At 47.7% G+C, this 20175-nt stretch overlaps 1 protein-coding gene across 7 annotated transcripts in view; it reads left to right on the top strand.

Annotated features, from left to right (window-relative positions):
- Positions 1-20175, top strand: part of cuedc1b (CUE domain containing 1b) — a 133725-nt gene that overhangs the window by 89760 nt on the left and 23790 nt on the right. For all 7 annotated transcript variants that reach the window (XR_009512836.1, XM_059973394.1, XM_059973399.1 and 4 more), the window contains exons 3-6: positions 11398-11525; positions 14914-15040; positions 15836-16007; positions 19411-19503. Coding sequence is in view for 6 of the 7 variants with exons in the window: in XM_059973394.1 (XP_059829377.1) it covers positions 11398-11525; positions 14914-15040; positions 15836-16007; positions 19411-19503 (520 nt within the window). In the remaining variant the exon portion in view is untranslated. The remainder of the gene's footprint in view (positions 1-11397; positions 11526-14913; positions 15041-15835; positions 16008-19410; positions 19504-20175) is intronic.

Consider the following 20175-nt stretch of genomic DNA (forward strand, 5'->3'; position numbering starts at 1 on the left):
GTTCCATAGCTCCTGCTCTTGCTACTCCTGGCACACGATCAGTGGCTGTTATCTGTAGGTGATGCTGGGCTACAGTTCTGGACTTGTAGAGTGGTTCTTAGCGCACTCCCTCAGAGACTTGGCCATTAAAGAGCAACTCCTGTGTCCCTACTGGGCCACGCAGGCAGGAGCTTTGCTTGCTGGTTTCAGCTGAGGTGGAGTGGTCCTTGGCTGTGGTTGATATTGTACCCCTTGTGATCGAGCGGCCTGCCACCGTTTATCTGCCCAGGGGCATCTGGGTGGGCCAGCGTAGAGCCCCATCAGTGGTCAGCACCTTCTGTGCAACAGGAACGAGGAGAGCAAGTACTCCACCTCATTAAAGCTGTGTGTGAGCAGGGACTGCTATTTTGCATTACAGCCGTAATGACTCAACAGAGAAAGCACCTGTCCTGGATTAGAGGGAAATGAGAGGCTGCTCCCCTTGGCAGTGCTCTGCACGAAAGAATGTGGATGGATTCCAATCCCACAAACGACATTTAAAGAATGACTTTATCTCTGATCGATGAGTGTAAATTCCCACTCTAACATACGCAGGAGGAAACGCTGAATGTGCAGGTCGGGTATGTGTGGAGACGAGTGCTGTTAATGTTCCTTAATCCAAGATGGTGGTACAGTAGCATTATTACTGCACCAGCGACCCGTGTTCAATTCCCACCACTGTCTGAAAGGAGTTTGTACCTTCTTCCCGTGTATGTTTAGGTTTCCTCCGGGTGCTCTAGTTTCCTCCCACATTAAGACCAAAAGATATAGGACCAGCATTAGGCCATTTGGCACATCAAGTCTGCTCCACCATTTCAATATGGCTGATCAATTTTCTCTCTCAGCCCCAATCCTCCTCCTCCCCATATCCCTTTATGCCCTGATTAATCAAGAATCTATCAAACTCTGCCTTAAATATACCCAATGACTTGGCATTCACAGCCACCTGTGGCAACGAATTCCACAGATTCACCACGCTCTGGCTAAAGAAATCCCTCTTCACCTCTGCTGTAAAAGGACGCCCCTCTATTCTGAGGCTGTGTCCTCTGGGTCTTAGACTCCTCCACCATAGGAAATATTCTTTCTATATTCCAGAGACCTATGGGTTCGTAGGTTAATCGATCATTTGGGTGTACTTGGGCATTGTGAACTTGTGGAGCAGGGAGGTCCTGTTACTGTGCTCTATATCGAAATAAAGTGAAATAATTAAGGTGCAAGATCATTGGCCTAAAATGAATGTCACTCAGTTATCCTCTCTCCATTGCATGTGGTTGTGACCATTCCTTCCCCGACAAATACCAGAAACTGCACAGCTTGCATTGAAGCTTGAACTGTGGCCCGGAGTATCTCTTTGTACCAGGTTTCCATATGGTTTGAATGTGTTGTACTCCCCTTAAACCCACAACATTTAAAAAAAAAGTATTCCTGTAAGCTCATCAAATGAAAAGATTTGACAGCAGCAATATAACACATGCTTGTCTGTTGAAAGGAACAGCAATAACTATGAGCTCATACCCGAGTCTTGCCAAGAATACAAGTTGGCTCAAAAATAGGGGAAGAGAAAGACAAATTGGGAAATAGCAGTAAACTGAAAAAAAAGCACCTTGTGCAACTTGGGAGCAGACTGCTGTTAGAAGGAACTTGGAAGTGTACGGAATGTTACTAAGTCTGTTTACCCCAAAAGCAGTTGATATAAAGTGATCTGTAATAGTTCCAATGTTTTTAAGGTCCCTTATTGTGTAACAAAGTCAACAAGCCAGCAATCGAGTTTCGTGTGTCTGGGGGGATAACAAATAGTCTGAATAATCTGGCACCAGGACATCCCGGAACATTCAGATTCTGAGGAAACTTGGACTAGTTTGCTGACTTTGATTTATATTCTGCGTGGTTTTTTTCTTTCACCATTCATGTGATGTGTGTGTGTGTGTGTGTGTGTGTGTGTGTGTGTGTGTGTGTGTGTGTGTGTTTGAATTTTTCTTTGAATGAGTTCCATGGTTTTCTTTGTCTCGTGGCTGCCCATGGAAAGGCGAATCTCAGGGTTGCGTACTGCACACGCACTTTGATAATAAATGTAATTTGAATCTATGAATACCTGGTTCCTCTCTAGTAGGGAGAACACAGAGCAGCGCATTAATGAGAATACAGAGGATTATTCTGTTGGCCTTATTAGTTGTAGGATATTCCCGTTTGCTCCTGTCCTCGCTACTCCTTTCATGAATAAATGGCTGAATGTGTTTTATCCGGCCATCATCAAACACTCAAATGGTCTTCTCTTGCGCAAAAGCTGAATTCCTGATATCCCAGTCTACCTCACCATGAGCCTACACTTCACTTGTCCATCTCGGTAACTGCAGCATTATATTCTGCTGCGATGCCCACGGTGTGTTGGAGGAGCTCAGCAGGCCGGGCAGCATCTAGGGTGGGAGCCAACAGCTGACATTTCAGGCCGAGACCCTTTGTCAGGACAGAACTGTAACCCTTCCTTTCCAATCCTGATGAAGGGTCTCAGCCTGAAACGCCGACTGTCTTTTCCATCCATTGATGATCTCCTGAACTGCTGTGCTCCTCCAGCACATTGTGTGTATCACTCTAGATTTCCTGCATTTGCAGAACCTCTTGTGTCAAATATATTCTGCTTCTGATTTCTTTGTACTTCTTCAGCGCACTAGTGTATGACATGATCTGCCCATATGGTAGACAATCAGTTTTTCCACTGCAACTCAGTACAAGAGACAATAATAATCCAATGCCAAAGGACCATTGGTGAGTTGGACTTCAGATATGACATAGAAGCATAGTAGTTAGCATAATGCTGTTGAAGGTGATGTGAGGGCCTCTGTTGGTCAGAGATGACCATGTCCTAGTTGTCTAAATACGCAGGTCTGGGCAGTACGGTGTTGAGAGCGGGCTGTTGCCCATGTAGCAAACTCCCCCTCCCCCCCCACCACGCTTCCGATGAACCCAAAGGAACGGCAGAGACTGATACAGTTTGGTACCAGGAGTTGCCAGTCAGTGTAGGACTGCCTTAGGGACTCCAGCTCCAGGTTGTTCCCTTGGGGATTTACTCCCGAAGCCTTCCCCCTGAGTGGGTATGGCCGCAAGGCAGCTGTGGTTGGAGATCAGAGTTTTCCTTCGGATGAGTCGCCAACCACGGCTGACAAGCCCCATCTTCCTGTGGGCGACTGGTTTTAAGGCACCAGTAACCCACCTTTGCCCCTTCTCCTGTCAGTAGAAACGGTTCCGCCAGGCTTAGTAGCTAAGCCACACGTGAAGGCCAGGAGCTGGGCTTGGTTGTCAGAGGCTAACTGAGGTGCACACCATTGGGAGCATTTAATAGGCAGTGGGAGCTTATCCCCATTACCACCCCTGGCTATAACAACATGAAGGAACACTATTACAGCTCCTGCAATTGGGGTTCAATTCCGTGGTTGTCCAAGGAGTTTATACATTCTCCTCGTGACCACTCCAGTTCCCTCCCATATTCCAAAGATGTACCGGTTGGTGGGTTAATTGGTCACGTGGACATAATTCAGTGGCACAAGTCCATTGGGCTGGGAGGGCTTTATTTAAAAAAAGATAATCTTGCCAGTGACATACATATCTCAAGAAGGAATAATACTTATAAAATTACTTACTTGGGAATTTGACCCATTTCAGCAATTATTATTCTTGTCTACAGACTACCTGAGTTTTAAGAAATGGAGGTGCTTTCATTCATTTCCATCCATGCTTCAGACCGGGAGGGAGCCTTGGCTTAATGCCTCATCCGGAACATCACCGCAGCTTCCAGTGATCCATGCTGGTAACCTCCTGGCTGGTGTGTACTGCAGGCACTGTCTGATTACAAGTTCATGTCCTGGGCTGGGGTTGAGCCAGCTCAGCCAGAGAGGGACAACAAGCCAACAGCTGCCGGCGCTTAACAAAGCGGGAGGGTTGTGTGTTCATTGTGGATTCACCATGCAGCCTGTTGAATTATTTCACGGAGCGGATCTTCCTGACCCTCGGAGGCTGCTCGCGCATTCAATAGCAAGACTGATCTCCCAGTCTGAATCCCTGGCACGTAATTCCCTTAGTATCCAAATACCTGCCAACATCAGCCATATCAGACGCTCTGTTATGGTAGCTGATTCTTCATTGAAGGCACTTGAATAAGCAGAGGCAAGGTCCAGTGTCAATGGTAGTTTGTACAGCAGTGGCTGCAGTGCAAGTTGAGGTGTTTACAGGAATCTCTGAGAGTCTCCTTGTGATAGAGGTTGCACTTGGCCAGCAGAAAGGCAGGCCCAACTCCACTCTGAGTTTTTCCCATTCCTCCGGGGACTGCTGGCATGGATGCACGCGCTAGGGACACAGGATAGTGCAGACACTGGGATTTGGAATGAAACACTAAAAGCTGGAGGAACTCCGGGCCAGCAGCAATGGGGAGAGAAGTGGAAAGTCGAGGTTTTGGGTCAAAGCCCTTCAGCTAGACCAATGTAAAAAGATGGAGGGAAATGGTGGGGTGAGAGCCGGATCCAGGTGAGAGGGGATGGGCTTATTTATTGGGTTTCGGCGTGGAATCAGGTCACTCTGCCTTGCAATCCCCCAATTTAATCTTAGCCTAATCCGAGGACAATTTACAATGACCAATTAAATCTACCAACTGGACCTTGGGAGGAAACCCACGCGGTCACAGGGAGAACATGAAAACTCCCTAGAGGCAGTGGCGGGAACCGAACCTGGGTCGCTGTGCTAACCACTACGCTACCTTGCCGTTGAGGGGGGAAGGGGAGAATGAAAATAGCTGCAGGGAAATGATAGGTGATTGGGATAAAGGGCTGAGTAAGATGGAACCTGATTGGAGAGGAAGCTGGGTTGTGGGATGAAGGGAAGGTGAAGCAGTAAATTCACTTTGGAACTGTGAGTAGTGGGGGCCAATGGCAGGAGTATCTTGCTGATGGCCAGCTGGAGAGGGTGGGGAGGGGGAAGAGACAGTGATGAGGAAAAAGTTCCATACATGGCTGCCTGTGTGTGGGTACAGATCAGCACCAGGGATGGTGCTAGCCTATTATGTGCTGCTTTGTTAAAGGCCAACTGGTCTGTAGGCACGAGACTTTAACACACACAGTGGGGAAAGTTCCGAAACCCAGTTCCGAATTTTTAACAGAAGTATAATTTCTCCTTGGGTGGGAGCACCTGGCTTTTTGTCTCTCCTGTACTTAAACTGTGATGGTGACTTGAGTGAGCTCCACTGTTAGTTGAATCCTTTGGGAGAGCAGAGCGTGGGGCATGACTGTGGTGGAGAGAGCTCGGGCTCACACGCAGGCTGGGTGCGGATTCCCCCCCCCCCCCCCCACTGAAGAATATTAGTGACCCCGGTTTGTGTGATAGAATCGGGTCTGGCAGCATCCCGGTCACTAAATGACGAAGCTGCATTTCTGGACGGCTGAACTCAGTCAGGTTCTCCGGTCTGTGAGGATGACAGTTCCGCGGCTCCCTGGCTCGAGGAGGATGAAAAGCTCGTCAAAAATCAACGTGCAGACTCGGAGCAGTAAGCATCCCCTGCATTTAAAATGGGACGGGTAACAGGCCATTTCCTACCAGCGAGCCCTCGCTGCCCAATTACCCCATGTGACCTGTTACCCTGGAGATGCGGGGCAAACCGGAGAAGCTGAAGGACACCGTGCAGTCACTGGGAGAACAGAGAAGCTCCTTACTGACAACGGCAGGGACTGAACTTGGGCTTCTGGAACCATAACTGCGTTACACTAACCGCTACGCTACCGTGCCGCACATTATGCTAAAACTTGATAAGATCATCGGAAAGCTGTGACAGCTGTTTACATGAGTAGGAGAGTACACACTGTAAAGTGAATTACATCATCCATTGAGATGAACCTACATGGGTTTCTAAAGGCTTTAACATTCTCTGATCTGTCAAATTTCAAAGTAAATTTATTACCAATGTACATTTATGTCACCATATACAACCCTAGGATACATTTTCATGCAAGTATTCATTGTAGAACAACGAAATACAATAGAATCAATGGAAAAACTACACACAAAGACTGACAAACAAGAAGACAAACTGTTTAAATACAAAAAAGTGTATACACACACACACACACACACACACACACACACACACACACACACACACACACACACACACACACACACACACACACACACACACACACACACACACACACACACACACAGAGTTCTGTGTGAAAGTCTTAGGCACACATACAATGTATATAGCTAGGATGCCTAAGACTTTTGCACAGTACTGTGTTTGTCAACGTGGAGTAGAGCGTGAGTTTGTAACAAAGGATGTTGGGAATGGTGAGAGTGGAGTGTTGTGGGACAGGTGGCAGGGGTGGCAGAGGAGTGCAGGGGTGGGGTGCGGAAACATCCAGCCTGACCCCCCCCCCCCCTCCCAGTCCGGTCGGTTGGTGGCGCAGTGAGATCAGCGAGTTCCATCCAGTGACAGACCGCTCCCATGCCGGGTTGATGTCGAGCTCGCAACTCGATCTCGTAAAAAAAAAAACACTGCCACCTCCAGTTTAAAAACCCACGCGGAATATTGTGGAGGATCAAATACCCAAACCCAGCGCAGCCCCCACTTGTCCCGTTTAGCCTGTCTCTGTGTGGTGGTCCGTAAGACCCAGCAGACCTCGGGAGCCCGCAGAGGTCAGGACCCGCCACCCGCAGTGTTGCGATTGAAAATAAAGTGGAAATAATAAAGTGTTTGGGGAGAAATGAAATGCCATCATCGGTCATTGGAAAGTGTTAGGCTACAGTCGGTCAACGATCGGAACAACTGTAAAGGATAACGGATAAAGTGAGAATAATGGAGCTTATGAAACCCCCTGCCCCCATGAAAGCTACAATTATTACTAAGCAATGCAGCAGTTTAATGATTGGAATACATACGTTTCTTAAGTGTTTTATATGCATAGAAAGGTAAAGGTAAAGTAAAGTATATACAAACATTTGACAAACTGATGCTAAATAATACCAGATGTACTTGTTAAGACTTGCCTACAAATCCGACTTAAAGACGGACTCAGGAACGGAACTCGTACGTAACCCGGGGACTGCCTGTATTGTGAAATTTTCTGCGGCAGCAGTACAGTGCAATACATAAAATTACTATTGTACTGTGCAAAAGTCTTAGGCACCCCAGCTATATATGGTATATGTGCCTAAGACTTTCACACACAAGTTGTATTAATGTGCACCTGTAGGTTCCTTGGAAGTCCAAGGGTTGTGTAATCAGTTCAGAGCTGAGGTGAGTGAAGCTAATCCCTCTGGTTCAGTGCCTGATGGTTGTTTAAAGTGGTACTCGGTCCAGTGCCATTTCCAGTCGACCTCTCCATTGTGTGTGTGTGTGTGTGTGTGTGTGTGTGTGTGTGCGTAGTCCAAGGACCCAAGACCGGGCGTGCATGTGGAGGATGTTTAACAGAACCCCTCCACACACACTCAACCGCATCAACACAAGGCAGGGACAACTCAAGGGTAAATTGCAGAAACAAATGTTTACTGATAAACTACCTCAGAGGAAATATTAATATAATGTATGCTGCATCTTGCAATACATAGGCTGCTTTAGTCGAAGTGAAAAGCCTTGAGAAACCTTTATAGATTCATCATCATCCCAGTGGGTAATATAACTCACTTTATAACATTGCTTCGATATATATAACAGCTGTCACTGTTTTTTTATCAACAGTCTGCCACTTCTTAGCATGATAAATGCAAGGATATCTATTACTAAAAGTTTGTATTTGTATTTTTTTTTAAAGAGTTTTGCATCATTATCAGCGAGTTTTGGAGTTGTACATTGTGGAACCAGGTCCTTCGGCCTGTCGTGTCTATACCGGTCATCATGACAATCTATACTAATCCCACTTGCCTGTATCCCACAATTCTTCGCTCATGGCTGTCCAGGCCTTCATGATGCACCGTCGAAGCCAAGGCAAACAAAATCCATTCATTTCTGTTTGAACGTAACATATGGTGGAAGTTTTCAGGAAGGTTTGTTAGACCATAAGACACAGCAGTAGAATTAGGCCATTTGATCCATCGGTTAATTGCCTGCAGTAAATTGCCCACTGGGTGGGTGGTGTATCTGGGAAGAGTTGCTGTACATGTGAGAGAGAATAGGCTGCAGAGAAATAAGTGAGGTAAGTGGAACTGATCAGAGATGGCACAAGAATTGGGGTTGGTCTTCCTCTGTTAAAACCTTCCTCCTGTGCATATGACCATAGGAGCAGAATTAGGCCATTCAGCCCATTGAGTCTGCTCCACCATTCCATCATGTCTGATTTATTTCCCCCTGTCAACACCATTCTCCTGCCTTTGACATTCTTACTAATCAAGAACCTATCAGTCGCAGCTTTAACGCTACCCAATGACTCGTCCTCCACATCCGTCTGTGACAACGAGCTGCGCATGTTCTCAAACCTCTAGCCAAAGCACGTTTACTTCTCATTGCTGCCAACTTTTATATCTAAGATTTCGAGAAAGCACTTGATATGTACTTGAAGTTGCTGGAAAAGTAAAAGCAATCTGAAAAGCAAAGAACTTTATCATGTGGGTTGGTAAGTCGTGAGTATCTTTTTGTGTTTGTGTTAAGTTCCCTTGCTTGGAGATCTGCTCTCTGAAAGGATAAGCTTTTCACTATGTTTAGCAACTAGTTGTCTCATGCAATCAGGACTATTATATTCCACGTTTGTAGAAGGCTCTATGTTATTATGTTATTGTGCTATGTAAATGCTTATTTCTTTTATAACGTGTTTGCTTTTTAAACACACAATGGTTCTAACCGTGTCCAGTATCTCTGGTGTAATGAAAAGAGTGTCACCATTGTTTCCAATCCTCACGGCAGTAATCCGGTATAATTAGCCTCAACTAATTTCTTATTCCATGGACCCCTACCATTAACCAAGAGGTCCAGGGATCTCAGGTTGTGAACTCCTGTATGAGAGTGAAGAACTTTTATGGTCGATCTTCATCTATTCCGGTCCGTAGATGCTGCCTGATCCGCTAAATTCCTCCAGCATTTTGTGTGTGTTGCTACCGGAATAACGTTTGTTTGTTTGTTTGTTTGTTCATTATGTGCCGTGTTTTATGACAGGGTGATTATGGTCTTTCCATGACTGTGATTGCTCTTGGCAAATTTTGTGCAGAAGTGCTTTGGCATTGCCACCTTCTGGGCAGTGTCTTTACAAGACGGGTGACCCAAATCATTATCACTACTCTTCAGAGATTGTCTGCCTGGCGTCAGTGGTCACATAACCAGGACTTGTAATATACACGAGCTGCTCGTACAACCATCCACCCATGGTTTCAATAGGTAATTGAACGACAGAGAAATGTATACAATACACACCCTGAAATTCTTCTTCTTCGCAAACATCCACGAAAACGGAGGAGTGCCCCAAAGAATGAAAGACAGTTAAACGTTAGAACCCCAAAGCCCCCGCCCGACACTCAAGCAGCAGCAAAGCAGCGACTCTCCCCCTCCCGACCCCCTCCAACAAAAAAGCATCGGCACCCTCCACCGAGCACTCAAGTGTACAGCAAAGCATCAATAAAGACACAGACTCGCAGCACCCCAAAGACTACTCATTCACCCAGTAATTCGACATACCCCAGGCTCTCTCTCTCCCCCCCAATAAGGGAAAAAGAGGTGTCCCCATTTCACAGCGAGAGGGGAGACATAACAAACGACTCGCTGATTTACGATGTTTAAAGTCTGTTGCATCACTTTTCTGAGTTCTGCACCCAGAGAGTCGGCCCCAGGAAGGTGCAGCTCTCCGGACACACAGCCCCCAGCAGCCAACCCACTGCTCCCAACGTTCCGTGTTCTCCTGTGATGCCTCAGTCCAGGGCACCGGCCTAGAATCAGCAGGTCTCCAGAGCCGGGAAAATCTGGAAACCTGGAATATCAAAAAGCGGCCGGTCGCGAGGCCCTGAGAGCGGGTCCCGTTCCCACAGAGGACCAAAGTTGGAGTAACTCCAGGTCAGGGTCTTCACGTGATCCTGACCGAAGGGGCTTGCTCACGGATGACCTGCAGGCTAGTGGAGGGAAGCAGTGCCTTTCACCTCCTTTGGTAAAGGTGTATCTCCACCCCACCACCCAATGTAACATGGGGGAGAACATTAAATCTCAGGTAGATCAAACCTCAGATGGTGATCATATCCCTGCCTTCCCAATTCAAGACCAAAGTTTAAAGATCATGAAGGTGATGGAAGGGATAATGAGTTTGGCAGATTTTTCCTCATTGATCAGTGGCTTAAGTGGTGAGGAAAGATGTAAATCTGAAACGCATCTATCTTAAAATCAGAACGAAGAGGAGTGGTCAAATTGTGATCTTAATATATTGAAACAACGCACACAAAGTGCTGGAGGATCTCAGCAGGTCAGTCATCACCTTGGGCAGGGGTTCCCATTGGTTTTGGCCAATGGCATCAAAAAGGTTGGGAATTCCTGATCATGAGGAATAAACAGTCAACATTTCAGGCCAAAACCCTTCCGTAGATATAGACGCTGCCTGACCTGCTGAGTTCCTCCAGCATTGTGTGTGTGTTCTGGATTTTCAGCATCTGTGGAGTCGCTTGTGTGAATGTATTGAAGGATTTGATAGTCTATACAGAGAAACAAGTCCCTCGGGGGGTGGGGAGAATGTAGAAGAATTTTTTAATTGGTTTAAAAGTGAAATCAGAAAGGGTTTGACCATAAAATAGATGGAGGGATTAGGGAACTTCTCACCCCAGAAATTTGGAGCAGCTGAATACTCATGATCTTGTTCGCGTATCAAGGATGTTGGGATGAAGGTGGTAAAAATGATCGACTAGCCATGCTTGGTAAACTGTGGCCAGTTCATGTCTTGAACTTTGCGTATAATTCAGACTGATGGGTAATAAATGTGTTGTGACCACCCCTGTCCCCTGTGTTAATGTGACTGGATGTCCCTGGCTTGAGTGATGGTGTGGTAGCTGGGGTACCGTGACAGAGAGCAGTGGCACGGTGGTGTGGTGTTTTGGCCAATGCTACTGCAGCGCCATTGACTCAGGCTCATAAGGAGTTCCTACATTTTTCCCATGCCCACATGGGTTTCCTCTGAATGCTCTGTATGTTTATTTGGTAATTGGACAGGCCCGTCACCGAGTTGAAAGGTCTCCTTCAACAATGGGAATGAGACTTGGTGCTCAGCCTTCACCAAACAGAAGATAAACTTGTCGAATTCCCTTTACCCGGTGAGCCCTCCTTCAGTCGGCCCTGACAGATTACAATTGATGGCCTTGTGCTTGTTTTCAAGGTCGCAGCCCATTAAATTCCTGTGTCATTTTAACCTCCTCCTTTTCTCTCCCCGCTCTCTCATTCAGATCCTGGAGAGGACGCTGGAGCCGGACAGTTCGGATGAGGAAGCCCCTCCCGTATATTCTCCTCCTGCCTACGACATGCACGTGTTTGACCGACAGTATCCGCACATCCCTCCTCTGCCCCCTCGACGGTGAGCTAGGCCGCTGCAGGTGGCGTTTTAACGGGCAAAGTCATGTTTGTTGCAAGTGCTCAAGTAGGTGTAAATTAAATCTTACTGCAGCGGCATCAGTAGCACGTGGGGTCTCTCTTTCTCCACCTCTGAGGAGGCCCCACAGATGCACAGTAGGGAGCATCCTAACATGCTGCATCACTGCTTGGTACTGAAACGGGACTGTGGCAGACAGGAAGGCCCTACAACGGATAGACAACACTGCCCAACGCATCACTGGCACCGGGCCTACCCGCTATCGAGGACATGCACAAAGAAAGATGCCGGGAAACAACCCTGCCCTGCTCATAGACTGTTGCCCCACTCCCATCAGGGAGGAGGCTACGTAGCATCCACTCCAAGACCACCAGACTCAAAAACAGTTACGAACTCAGCAGGTCGGGCAGCATCTGTTGAAATGAGCGGTCAATATTTCGGGCCGCGACCCTTCGTCAGGACTGAAGAAGGAGGGGCCACAGGGGCCCTATAAAGAAGGTGGGGGAGAGGGTGGAAGGTGCCAGGTGAAACTGGTGGTCTCGGAGTGGGTGCTATATACCCTCCTTCCTGATGGGAGTGGGGCAAATAGTCTATGAGCAGGGCAGGGCTGTTTCCCGGCACCTTTCTTTGTGCATGTCCTCAAGAGCAGGTAGGCCCGGTGCCGGTGATGCGTTGGGCAGTTTTGTCTACCCTCAGCCCCCTCCTTCTTCAGTCCTGACGAAGGGTCTCGGCCCGAAACGTTGACTGCTCGTTTCAATGGTTGCTGCCCAACCTGCTGAGTTCACCCAGCTTGTTTGTACGTGTTGATTTGACTCCAGCATCTGCAGTGTACTTTGTGTTTACAAAAGCAGTTATTTTCCCCAGGAGGTCAGGCTGATCAACACCTCTACCCATTAACCCTCCCCTCCACATCCCCACCACCAGTATTTCACCATTTCCTGTCAGTCACCTTGTTTACAGACAATCCTGTGCCTCCTTTATGGACATACAGTCAGCCTGTGTGTATATGTAAACTATCTCATTGTGTGTTTTATTTATTGTGTTTATCTTATTGTGATTTATGTTGCGCTGCGTTGGATCCGGAGTAGCAATTATTTCATTCTCCTTTACACTTGTCTACTGGAAATAGCTTTACGCAATCTGGAACAAGGAAAAATCTGCCAGATGCTGGAAATCCAAGCAACACACAAAATGCTGGAGGAATTCAGCAGGCCAAGCGGCATCTTTAGAAAAGAGTACAGTCGACATTTTTGGCCGAGACCCTTCGTCGGGATGGGGAAAGAAGATGAGGAGTCAGAGTAAGAAAGTGTGTTTGGGGGGGGGAAGAACCACAAGGTGACAGGTGAAACCGGGAGGGGGGGGAATAAAGAGCTGGAAAGCCGATTGGTGTAAGAGATTCAGGGCTGGAGAAGGGGAAGTTTGATAGGAGAGGACAGAAGGCCACAGAAGAAAGAAAAGGGGAGAAGCACCAGAGGGGAGGGTGTAGGTAGGTAAGGAGATGAGGTGAGAGAGCGAAATGGGAATGCTGGTGTGGGGTGGGGGGGGGGGGCATTACATGAAGTTCAAGAAATTGATGTTCATGCCATGTGGTTGGAGGCTACCCAGATGGAATATAAGGTGTTGCTCCTCCAACCTGAGTGTGGCTTCATTGTTACAGCGGAAGAGACCATGGACTGACATGTCGGAATGGGAAGTGGAATTAAACTGGGAGATCCTGCTTTTTCCGGCAGATGGAGCGTAGGTGCTCGGTGAAGCAGTCTCCCAATCTGTGTTGATCTCGCCGATTATATAGGAGCACCGGATACAGTAGGCGACCCCTACAGACTCATAAATGGTGTCGCCTCACCTGGAAGGACTGTTTGGGGCCTTGGTAGTGAGGGAGGAGGTGTAGGGGCAGGTGTAGCACTTGTTCCGTGTGTGAGGATAAGAGCCAGGAGGGAAATCTGTGGAGAGGGACGAATGAACAATGGAGATGCATAGGGAGAGATCCCTGCAGAAAGCAGAAAGTGGGGGGGGGGGGGGGGAGAGAAAGATCTGCTTGGTGGTGGGATCCCCCTGGCGATGGTGGAAGTTATGGAGAATTATGTACTGAACGTGGAGGCTGGTGGGGTGGTAGGTGAGGGCAAGAGGAACCCTATCCTTGGTAGGGCGACGACGGGAGGAAGAGGAGAGAGCAGACTGAGCAAAATGGAAGAGGTGTGGTTGAGGGCAACTTTGGTGAAGGAAGGGAAACCCCTTTCTTTGAAGGAGGACACCTCCTTAGTTCTGGAATGAAAAGCCTCATCCTGAGAGCAGGGTGGTAGAGTTGGAGGAATTGAGAGAAGGGGATAGACTTTTTTCAATTAACATGGTGGGAGGACTCACCCTTCTCCGACGCATCTTCTTTTCCAGTCCTGCTGAAGGGTCTCAGCCTAAAACACTGGCTGCACTCTCTTCCATTGACGATGTCTGGCCTGCTGAGTTCCTCCAGCATTTTGTGTGTGTTACTTAAACAAACTGGAACAAGCAACAAGGCAAATATAAATTGGGAAAAAAAAATACACGAAGAAATACAATTGGGGAGAAAAAAACAAGAGTCCATTAACACAATGACCACATTGTACTACAACGGACTGAGGTATTGATTAGGACCATTCTGTCCATTGTGGATCTCTCTCACATTCACTCAGTCTCAGGTCATTCCTGCTTCCTACCGACTGCACTGTGACCAATAGCTTCCATGTAACACCAGGTTGCCATGTGACCCCTGTTAAACTATGCCCCCCCCCCCCCCAACTTAACGAGTATCATGAAGAGTTTACATAAACAGTGGCAGAGTGGTTAAATATTGGACTGGTAGCTGGAGATCTGGACCATTCAGAAGTGATTCAAGGATATATTAACTCTGCTCAGTAATTGTGACTGAATCTTGCCACCACATAAGGAAAGGAATTCTGCTATCCTCTGTTTATATGAGTGCAGGCCCACGGACGTGGCTGACTCTCAGTATGGCACGGTCTTCCAGCTGTCTATGTTGGCTGTGCAAGCCAGGGCAGTACGATATGGAGAGCAAGCAACTGCCCATGTCGAAAGCTCCCCCTCTTCCGTGCAGCTGACGTACCCGAAGGAACGATGGAAACCGCTAGAGTTTGGCATCAGCGGCATTGCAGGAGTTAAACTCTGCGTAGGACTGTCTTAGGGACTACATCTTCTTGGGATTTACTCCAGAAGCCTTCCCCGTGAGTGGGTATAGTAGAAGATTGAGATCAGAGTTTCCCTTCTCTTAGCTGAGCTCCCAGCCACACCTGACGAGCACAGTGTCCAACCTGCATTAATATATAGTGTGTACCTCAGCTGATTTGATGTTGAATTCTGGACTCTACTTTGCTTGCAGGCTTGACATCCAGAGCTCCAGTGGGAGCCAGTCACAGAGACGGTACCGGAATTGGAACCCTCCGTTACTCGGTAACCTACCTGACGACTTTCTGCGAATTCTACCGCAGCAGTTGGACGTGGTCCAGGTGAGCTGGGTTTTGTTTTTTGTTGTTATAACCTGAGGCCTTGGGTGCATCCCGGCAAGGAATAGTCAAGAGCAACACACAAAGTGCTGGAGGAACTCAGCAGGTCAGGAAGCATCGACGGAGGGGAATGAAACTCAGGGCCTTGGCCTGAAATGTCAACTATTTATTCCCCTCCTTAGATGCTGCATGAGCTGCTGAGTTGCATCAGCATTTTGTGTGTGTGTTGCTCTGGATTTCCAGCATCTGCAGAATCTCCTGTGTTCAGTGTTTCTTATATCCTTTTTGGTCTCGAACACTTGTGAAAAGGGCCCTCACTGGCCCTGCAGCATGATGGGTAATTGAGGCCATGAGGTGCCCCTGTCATGGACAGCCAGGCTTCCAAATGTTTGTGAGCATGTGACGAATGGACTTCCTGCTTTCCTGGTCTGCCCCTCTTTTGGAATTTCCACCAGCCCCTGACGTCACTCTACTGGGACCCAGTGTAGCAACAGCACTATCTCTTACCAATTTTTGTCACTGCTCCACAGAAAGCACCCTCTCCAGATGCATCACTGCTTGGTACAGCAACTGCTCTGCCCGTGGCTGCAGGGCACTGCAGAGAGTTATGAACACAGCTCAGCACATCGCCAGCCTCCCCTCCATTTGCTCCACCTACACTTCTCGTCACCAACCCAGATGTTCTGCCATCTCCTCTCTCCCACCGGGCAGGGGGTACAGAAGTCCAAGGCTGATGAAATGGGGAGGTCTGTGATGGCGTTGGAGTTGATCCTCTTGCTGTTCCCCCCCTCCCTGCAGAATTCTCAGAAGGCCAAGATCGGGACGGGCCCGGAGCCGCGTGGGTCGGCTGACCAGGAGCGGAAGCTGAAGCAGTACCTGGAAGATGAACGCGTTGCTCTCTTCCTGCAGAACGAAGAGTTCATGAAGGAGCTGCAGAGAAACCGCGACTTCCTGCTGGCACTGGAAAAGGGTAGGTGAGGGGCAAATCCCAGCCGGCCTTAGTGGGATTGGGAATAATGTTCCCCCTTAGTCATTCCTATTAACTCCTTGCTCTCCTGTACCCTGGTAGAAGGCCTCTCTACCCAGGGCTGCTCCTTGGGACAGGGGGCTCTGATTACATGTTGCTTCCTGCACTGACGTCTGCACCACTGCAGGTATCCCAGATGGATGCAGGGGATCGAGATTGCTGCTGACTGCCATCTTCCCAAAGGCAGTAAGATACCAGCATGGCCACATGCCCAAACTGAAATTAAAATGCACTTTCCATAAGATATGGGAGCAGAATTCATTTGGTACATCAGGACATCAAGCCAGTGTACCACAGTGCGACATAAAACCTGCCCTTCAAGCTGCCTTTAAATATTTCCCCTCTTTCTTACCTCAAAGCTATGCGTTCTAGTTTTAGATTCCCAATCTTAGAGAAAGGACAATGGCACTCTATCTTCTCTGTGCCCCGAATGGTTTTGTAAACCTATATAAATCACCTGTCTGGTACTCAAAACTCCATTCAATGAAGTAATGCTGCCTTCACCACTGTCCATCTATCCCTCCCTCCCAGTCACACTGCCCAGCAACCCCCAGTTTAACCCTAGCCTAATCACTGGATGACCTACAATGACCAATTCACCTATTAATTAACCAGAATGGACTGTGGGAGGAAACCAGGACACCTGGAGAAAACCCCACATTCCATGGGGAGGACGTACAGGCGAGGTGGGAGTTGAACTCTGAACTCCGATGGCCCGAGCTGCGATAATGTGTTAACTGCTTTGTTATCATGGTACCATGGCAACCTGAGTCACCACTTTCAGGGAGCTATGGAGCTGTATTCCTGTTTTACAATACGCCATAGGGTCCTACTTTCACTGTGCTAATTTTGCCTGGGCTTTATTTCCCCAAACTGCACCACTCTGCACTTGTCTGTGTCAAATTCCATCTGCCTTTCCCTCGTACGTTTTCCCAGTTAGCCGAAGACCTGCTGTAAACTTTCACGACTTTATTTGCTGTCCACCACACTTGTGATTCTGATGTCACCTACATTGTTGTCTAAGTCATTAATATGTATGATGAACAACAGGGGACCCAGGATCAGTGCCTGTGGCACCTTTCCAGACTCAGCCCTCGAATCCGAGAAATAATACTCCTGCTGCTCTCTGTCTCCTAAATTTCAACCCTAAATTGTCTCGTCTGAAGTAGGAAGATAATTAGGGCATTGTAATTGTCCTCAAGGCCCACTACTCTGACAGAAGAAAGTAATAAAGCTAGAAATCTTAATCCAAATTGCACTCAGTGGCCATTTTATTAGGTACGTCCTTTATTAGGTATGTTCATGGCCTTCTGCTTTAACCCATCCACTTCGAGGTTTGACATACTGTGCGTTCAAGATGCTCTTCTGCACACCACTGTTGTAGCGTGTGGTTATTTGAGTTACTGCCAGTTTGAACCTGTCTGGCCATTCTTCTTTACCACCTTAAACAAGCATTTTTGCACACCATTCTTTGTAAACTCCATATGTGGTGCATTTTTAAAAAAAAATAACCCAGGAGATCAATAGCTTCTGAGGGCAGTTACAAACCACCCAGTCGGGCACCAACAACCAATGTGCCGCCAAAGTCACTTGGATCACATTTCTACCCCGTTCTGATGTTTGATCTGAACATCAACTGAACCTCTTGACCATGTCTGCATGCTTTTAGGCATTGAGTTGCTGCCACATGATTGGCTGATTAGATATTTGCATCAACGAGCAGGTGGCCAATGAGCACTGAAACTGTTGACAAGTCCATTTTCAGTTAGTGTCTGGTAATAGCAGAGTTAGTGGCGATGGTCTTCATAGATCAGAGGATAGACAGCTATTCACTGTCTCGGCTCAAGCAGGAAAAGTAAGTACTTTTGTCGAGCTAATGCAGAGATTCAAGATTGTTGAATGTCATTTCCAGTACAGAGGTATAAAGGAGAATGAAATAGTGGTCACTCCAGATCTGATGTAGCAAAAAAAGCCAATAAAGAATATATTTCTTTCAAAAACACAATACATATAAGTACATAAGGTGGCTTATATTCAAACAGTAGATTGATTGTACGTCCATAAAGTGACACTGGGCACAGGAGCGTACGTGGTGTGACTGACTGGGAATGAATTAAGAGTGAAGATGTAATGCAGGATCACAGGGAAATGAGACAGTTTACCACCAGAAAGCAGGGATAAACTGCAGTTGGCAGACGCTGGGTGTTTGCTGGAAGGTAGGGATGCCATGTCCAGACTTGGGTGGACTTTCCAGCTAGCTCCAGCACGCAGCAGCTGAGAACTTCCCATCATTTATGCAACCCTGGAATAGCCAGTTCACGTGGGTCGCCGTGACTGTGGAACTGCAGGGTTGCGTTTAAATCGAAAAGGAATCTGAAAGGAAATCTGGCCCTGCAGCGTTTGGACCATACAGGATTCTCAGCAGTGGGGTCGAATCTCTTGTGTTGTCCACAGCGGGGTAACAAACCACCTGGGTGGAAGGGATGAGTGATAAATGTCAGTGATGTCCACAGATATAGAGCAGTACTGCACAGAAACGGGCTCTTTGGCCTACTATGTTGTGTCAAACCTGTTAAATTAGTAACCAATAAACTGATCTCTCGTGCACAATGTCCATATCCTTCCATTTTCCTCACATTCATGTGCCTATCTAAACATCTCTTATGTATCTGTCTCTCCAGCCACCACAGGTACTCTCCTCTCCACTCTCTGTACTTTTAAAAAAAAAACATGCCTCTCACCTCTTCATGTCCTAGTCTGGTCAGAACAGGCAAACCCAACCACAGGACAGGAGTCAAAGTTCATAGTACATTTGTTATAAATATACAACCAGGAGATTTGTCTGCTTACAGGCAGTAAACAAGAAACTGGAAAAAAAACAATTGAGAAAAAAAAGACCAACACCCAATGCCCAGAAAGAGAGACAAAGAAACAAATTGTGCAGACAATAAAAGCAAGCAACATCATTCAGAACAAAATTGATTCCATAGACCTGGAGCAGCCGGAGTAGGCCCATAGCCTCAGTACATCAGACAGCGGGGCAAATCGCTGTGAAGCTCACAGACACTAAAAGCACTGAGCGGCTGGAGCAGGGCTCAGCCTCGGTGCTGAGGAGAGTGGAGTAAACATCGTGGAGCAGAACCCATCCCAACCCTCGCCTCCAGTCCGGACACCCTGCCTCTTCAGTCCACCTGGCCTGCTGTTTAAATGGTCCAAACACCAGCTCGTCGCCCGCACTCCGATCTGGGCCCTACCACAGCGATACTCTCTGGGCCTGGCCACATTCCGGCCTGTACCCAGTCTTTCCAAATCCCACTGGTCGCTGTAACTGAGTTTTATTTTTCAGATCGGCTCAAGTATGAATCTAGGAAATCAAATTCCACCAGTGCAATTGAGTCCTTGCCCAGCGATGGCGTTAGTTTGTCTTCAGCTGTTCCAGGTAATGTAGACGTCAGCTCTTGCCTCCTGTGATTTATTAGGCTTATAATTTGCCATTAATACCTGGTGGTGATTTAGTGCTGTCTGCCTACTGAGATCTGTTCAGCTGCTAATAATTTATCAGTCTTTGCTCCTTTTGATAAATTTCACAGTGTTACCATACATGGTGATGAGCTGGCAGCTGTTCACGAGGCAGCTGCTGCGGAGAACTCAGGGCTGACGGCTGCCTCGGATGTGGCCGTTTGCACAGGCGGCCGAGGAGGGGTGAGTGGCCCCACAGTGCCCGCCAGGAAGCTCTTAGCACTGATCTGTGGGCGTGGCCCATCAGCTGCTTTCAAAAGACTAGGCCATTTGGCCCATCGAGTCTGCTCTGCCATTCCATCATGGCTAATTTAGGGTCTTGGCCTGAAATGTCGACTGTTTATTAATTTTCATTTATGCTGCCCGACCTGCTGAGTTCCTTCAGCAGTTTGTATTTGTTGCTCTGGATTTCCAGTATCTGCAGAATCTTGTGCTTCTGGCTGATTTAGCTCCCACTCGGCCCCCATTCACCTGCCTTCTCCCCGTAGCCTTTGACACCTCTGCTAATCAAGAGCCTATCAACCTTGGCTTTTAACTCTACCCAATGACTTGACCTCCACAGCTGCCGGTGGTAATGAATTCCACAGATTCA

This window comes from Hypanus sabinus, chromosome 6 (assembly GCF_030144855.1).
Source record: "Hypanus sabinus isolate sHypSab1 chromosome 6, sHypSab1.hap1, whole genome shotgun sequence".
Taxonomy (NCBI): Eukaryota; Metazoa; Chordata; class Chondrichthyes; order Myliobatiformes; family Dasyatidae; genus Hypanus; species Hypanus sabinus.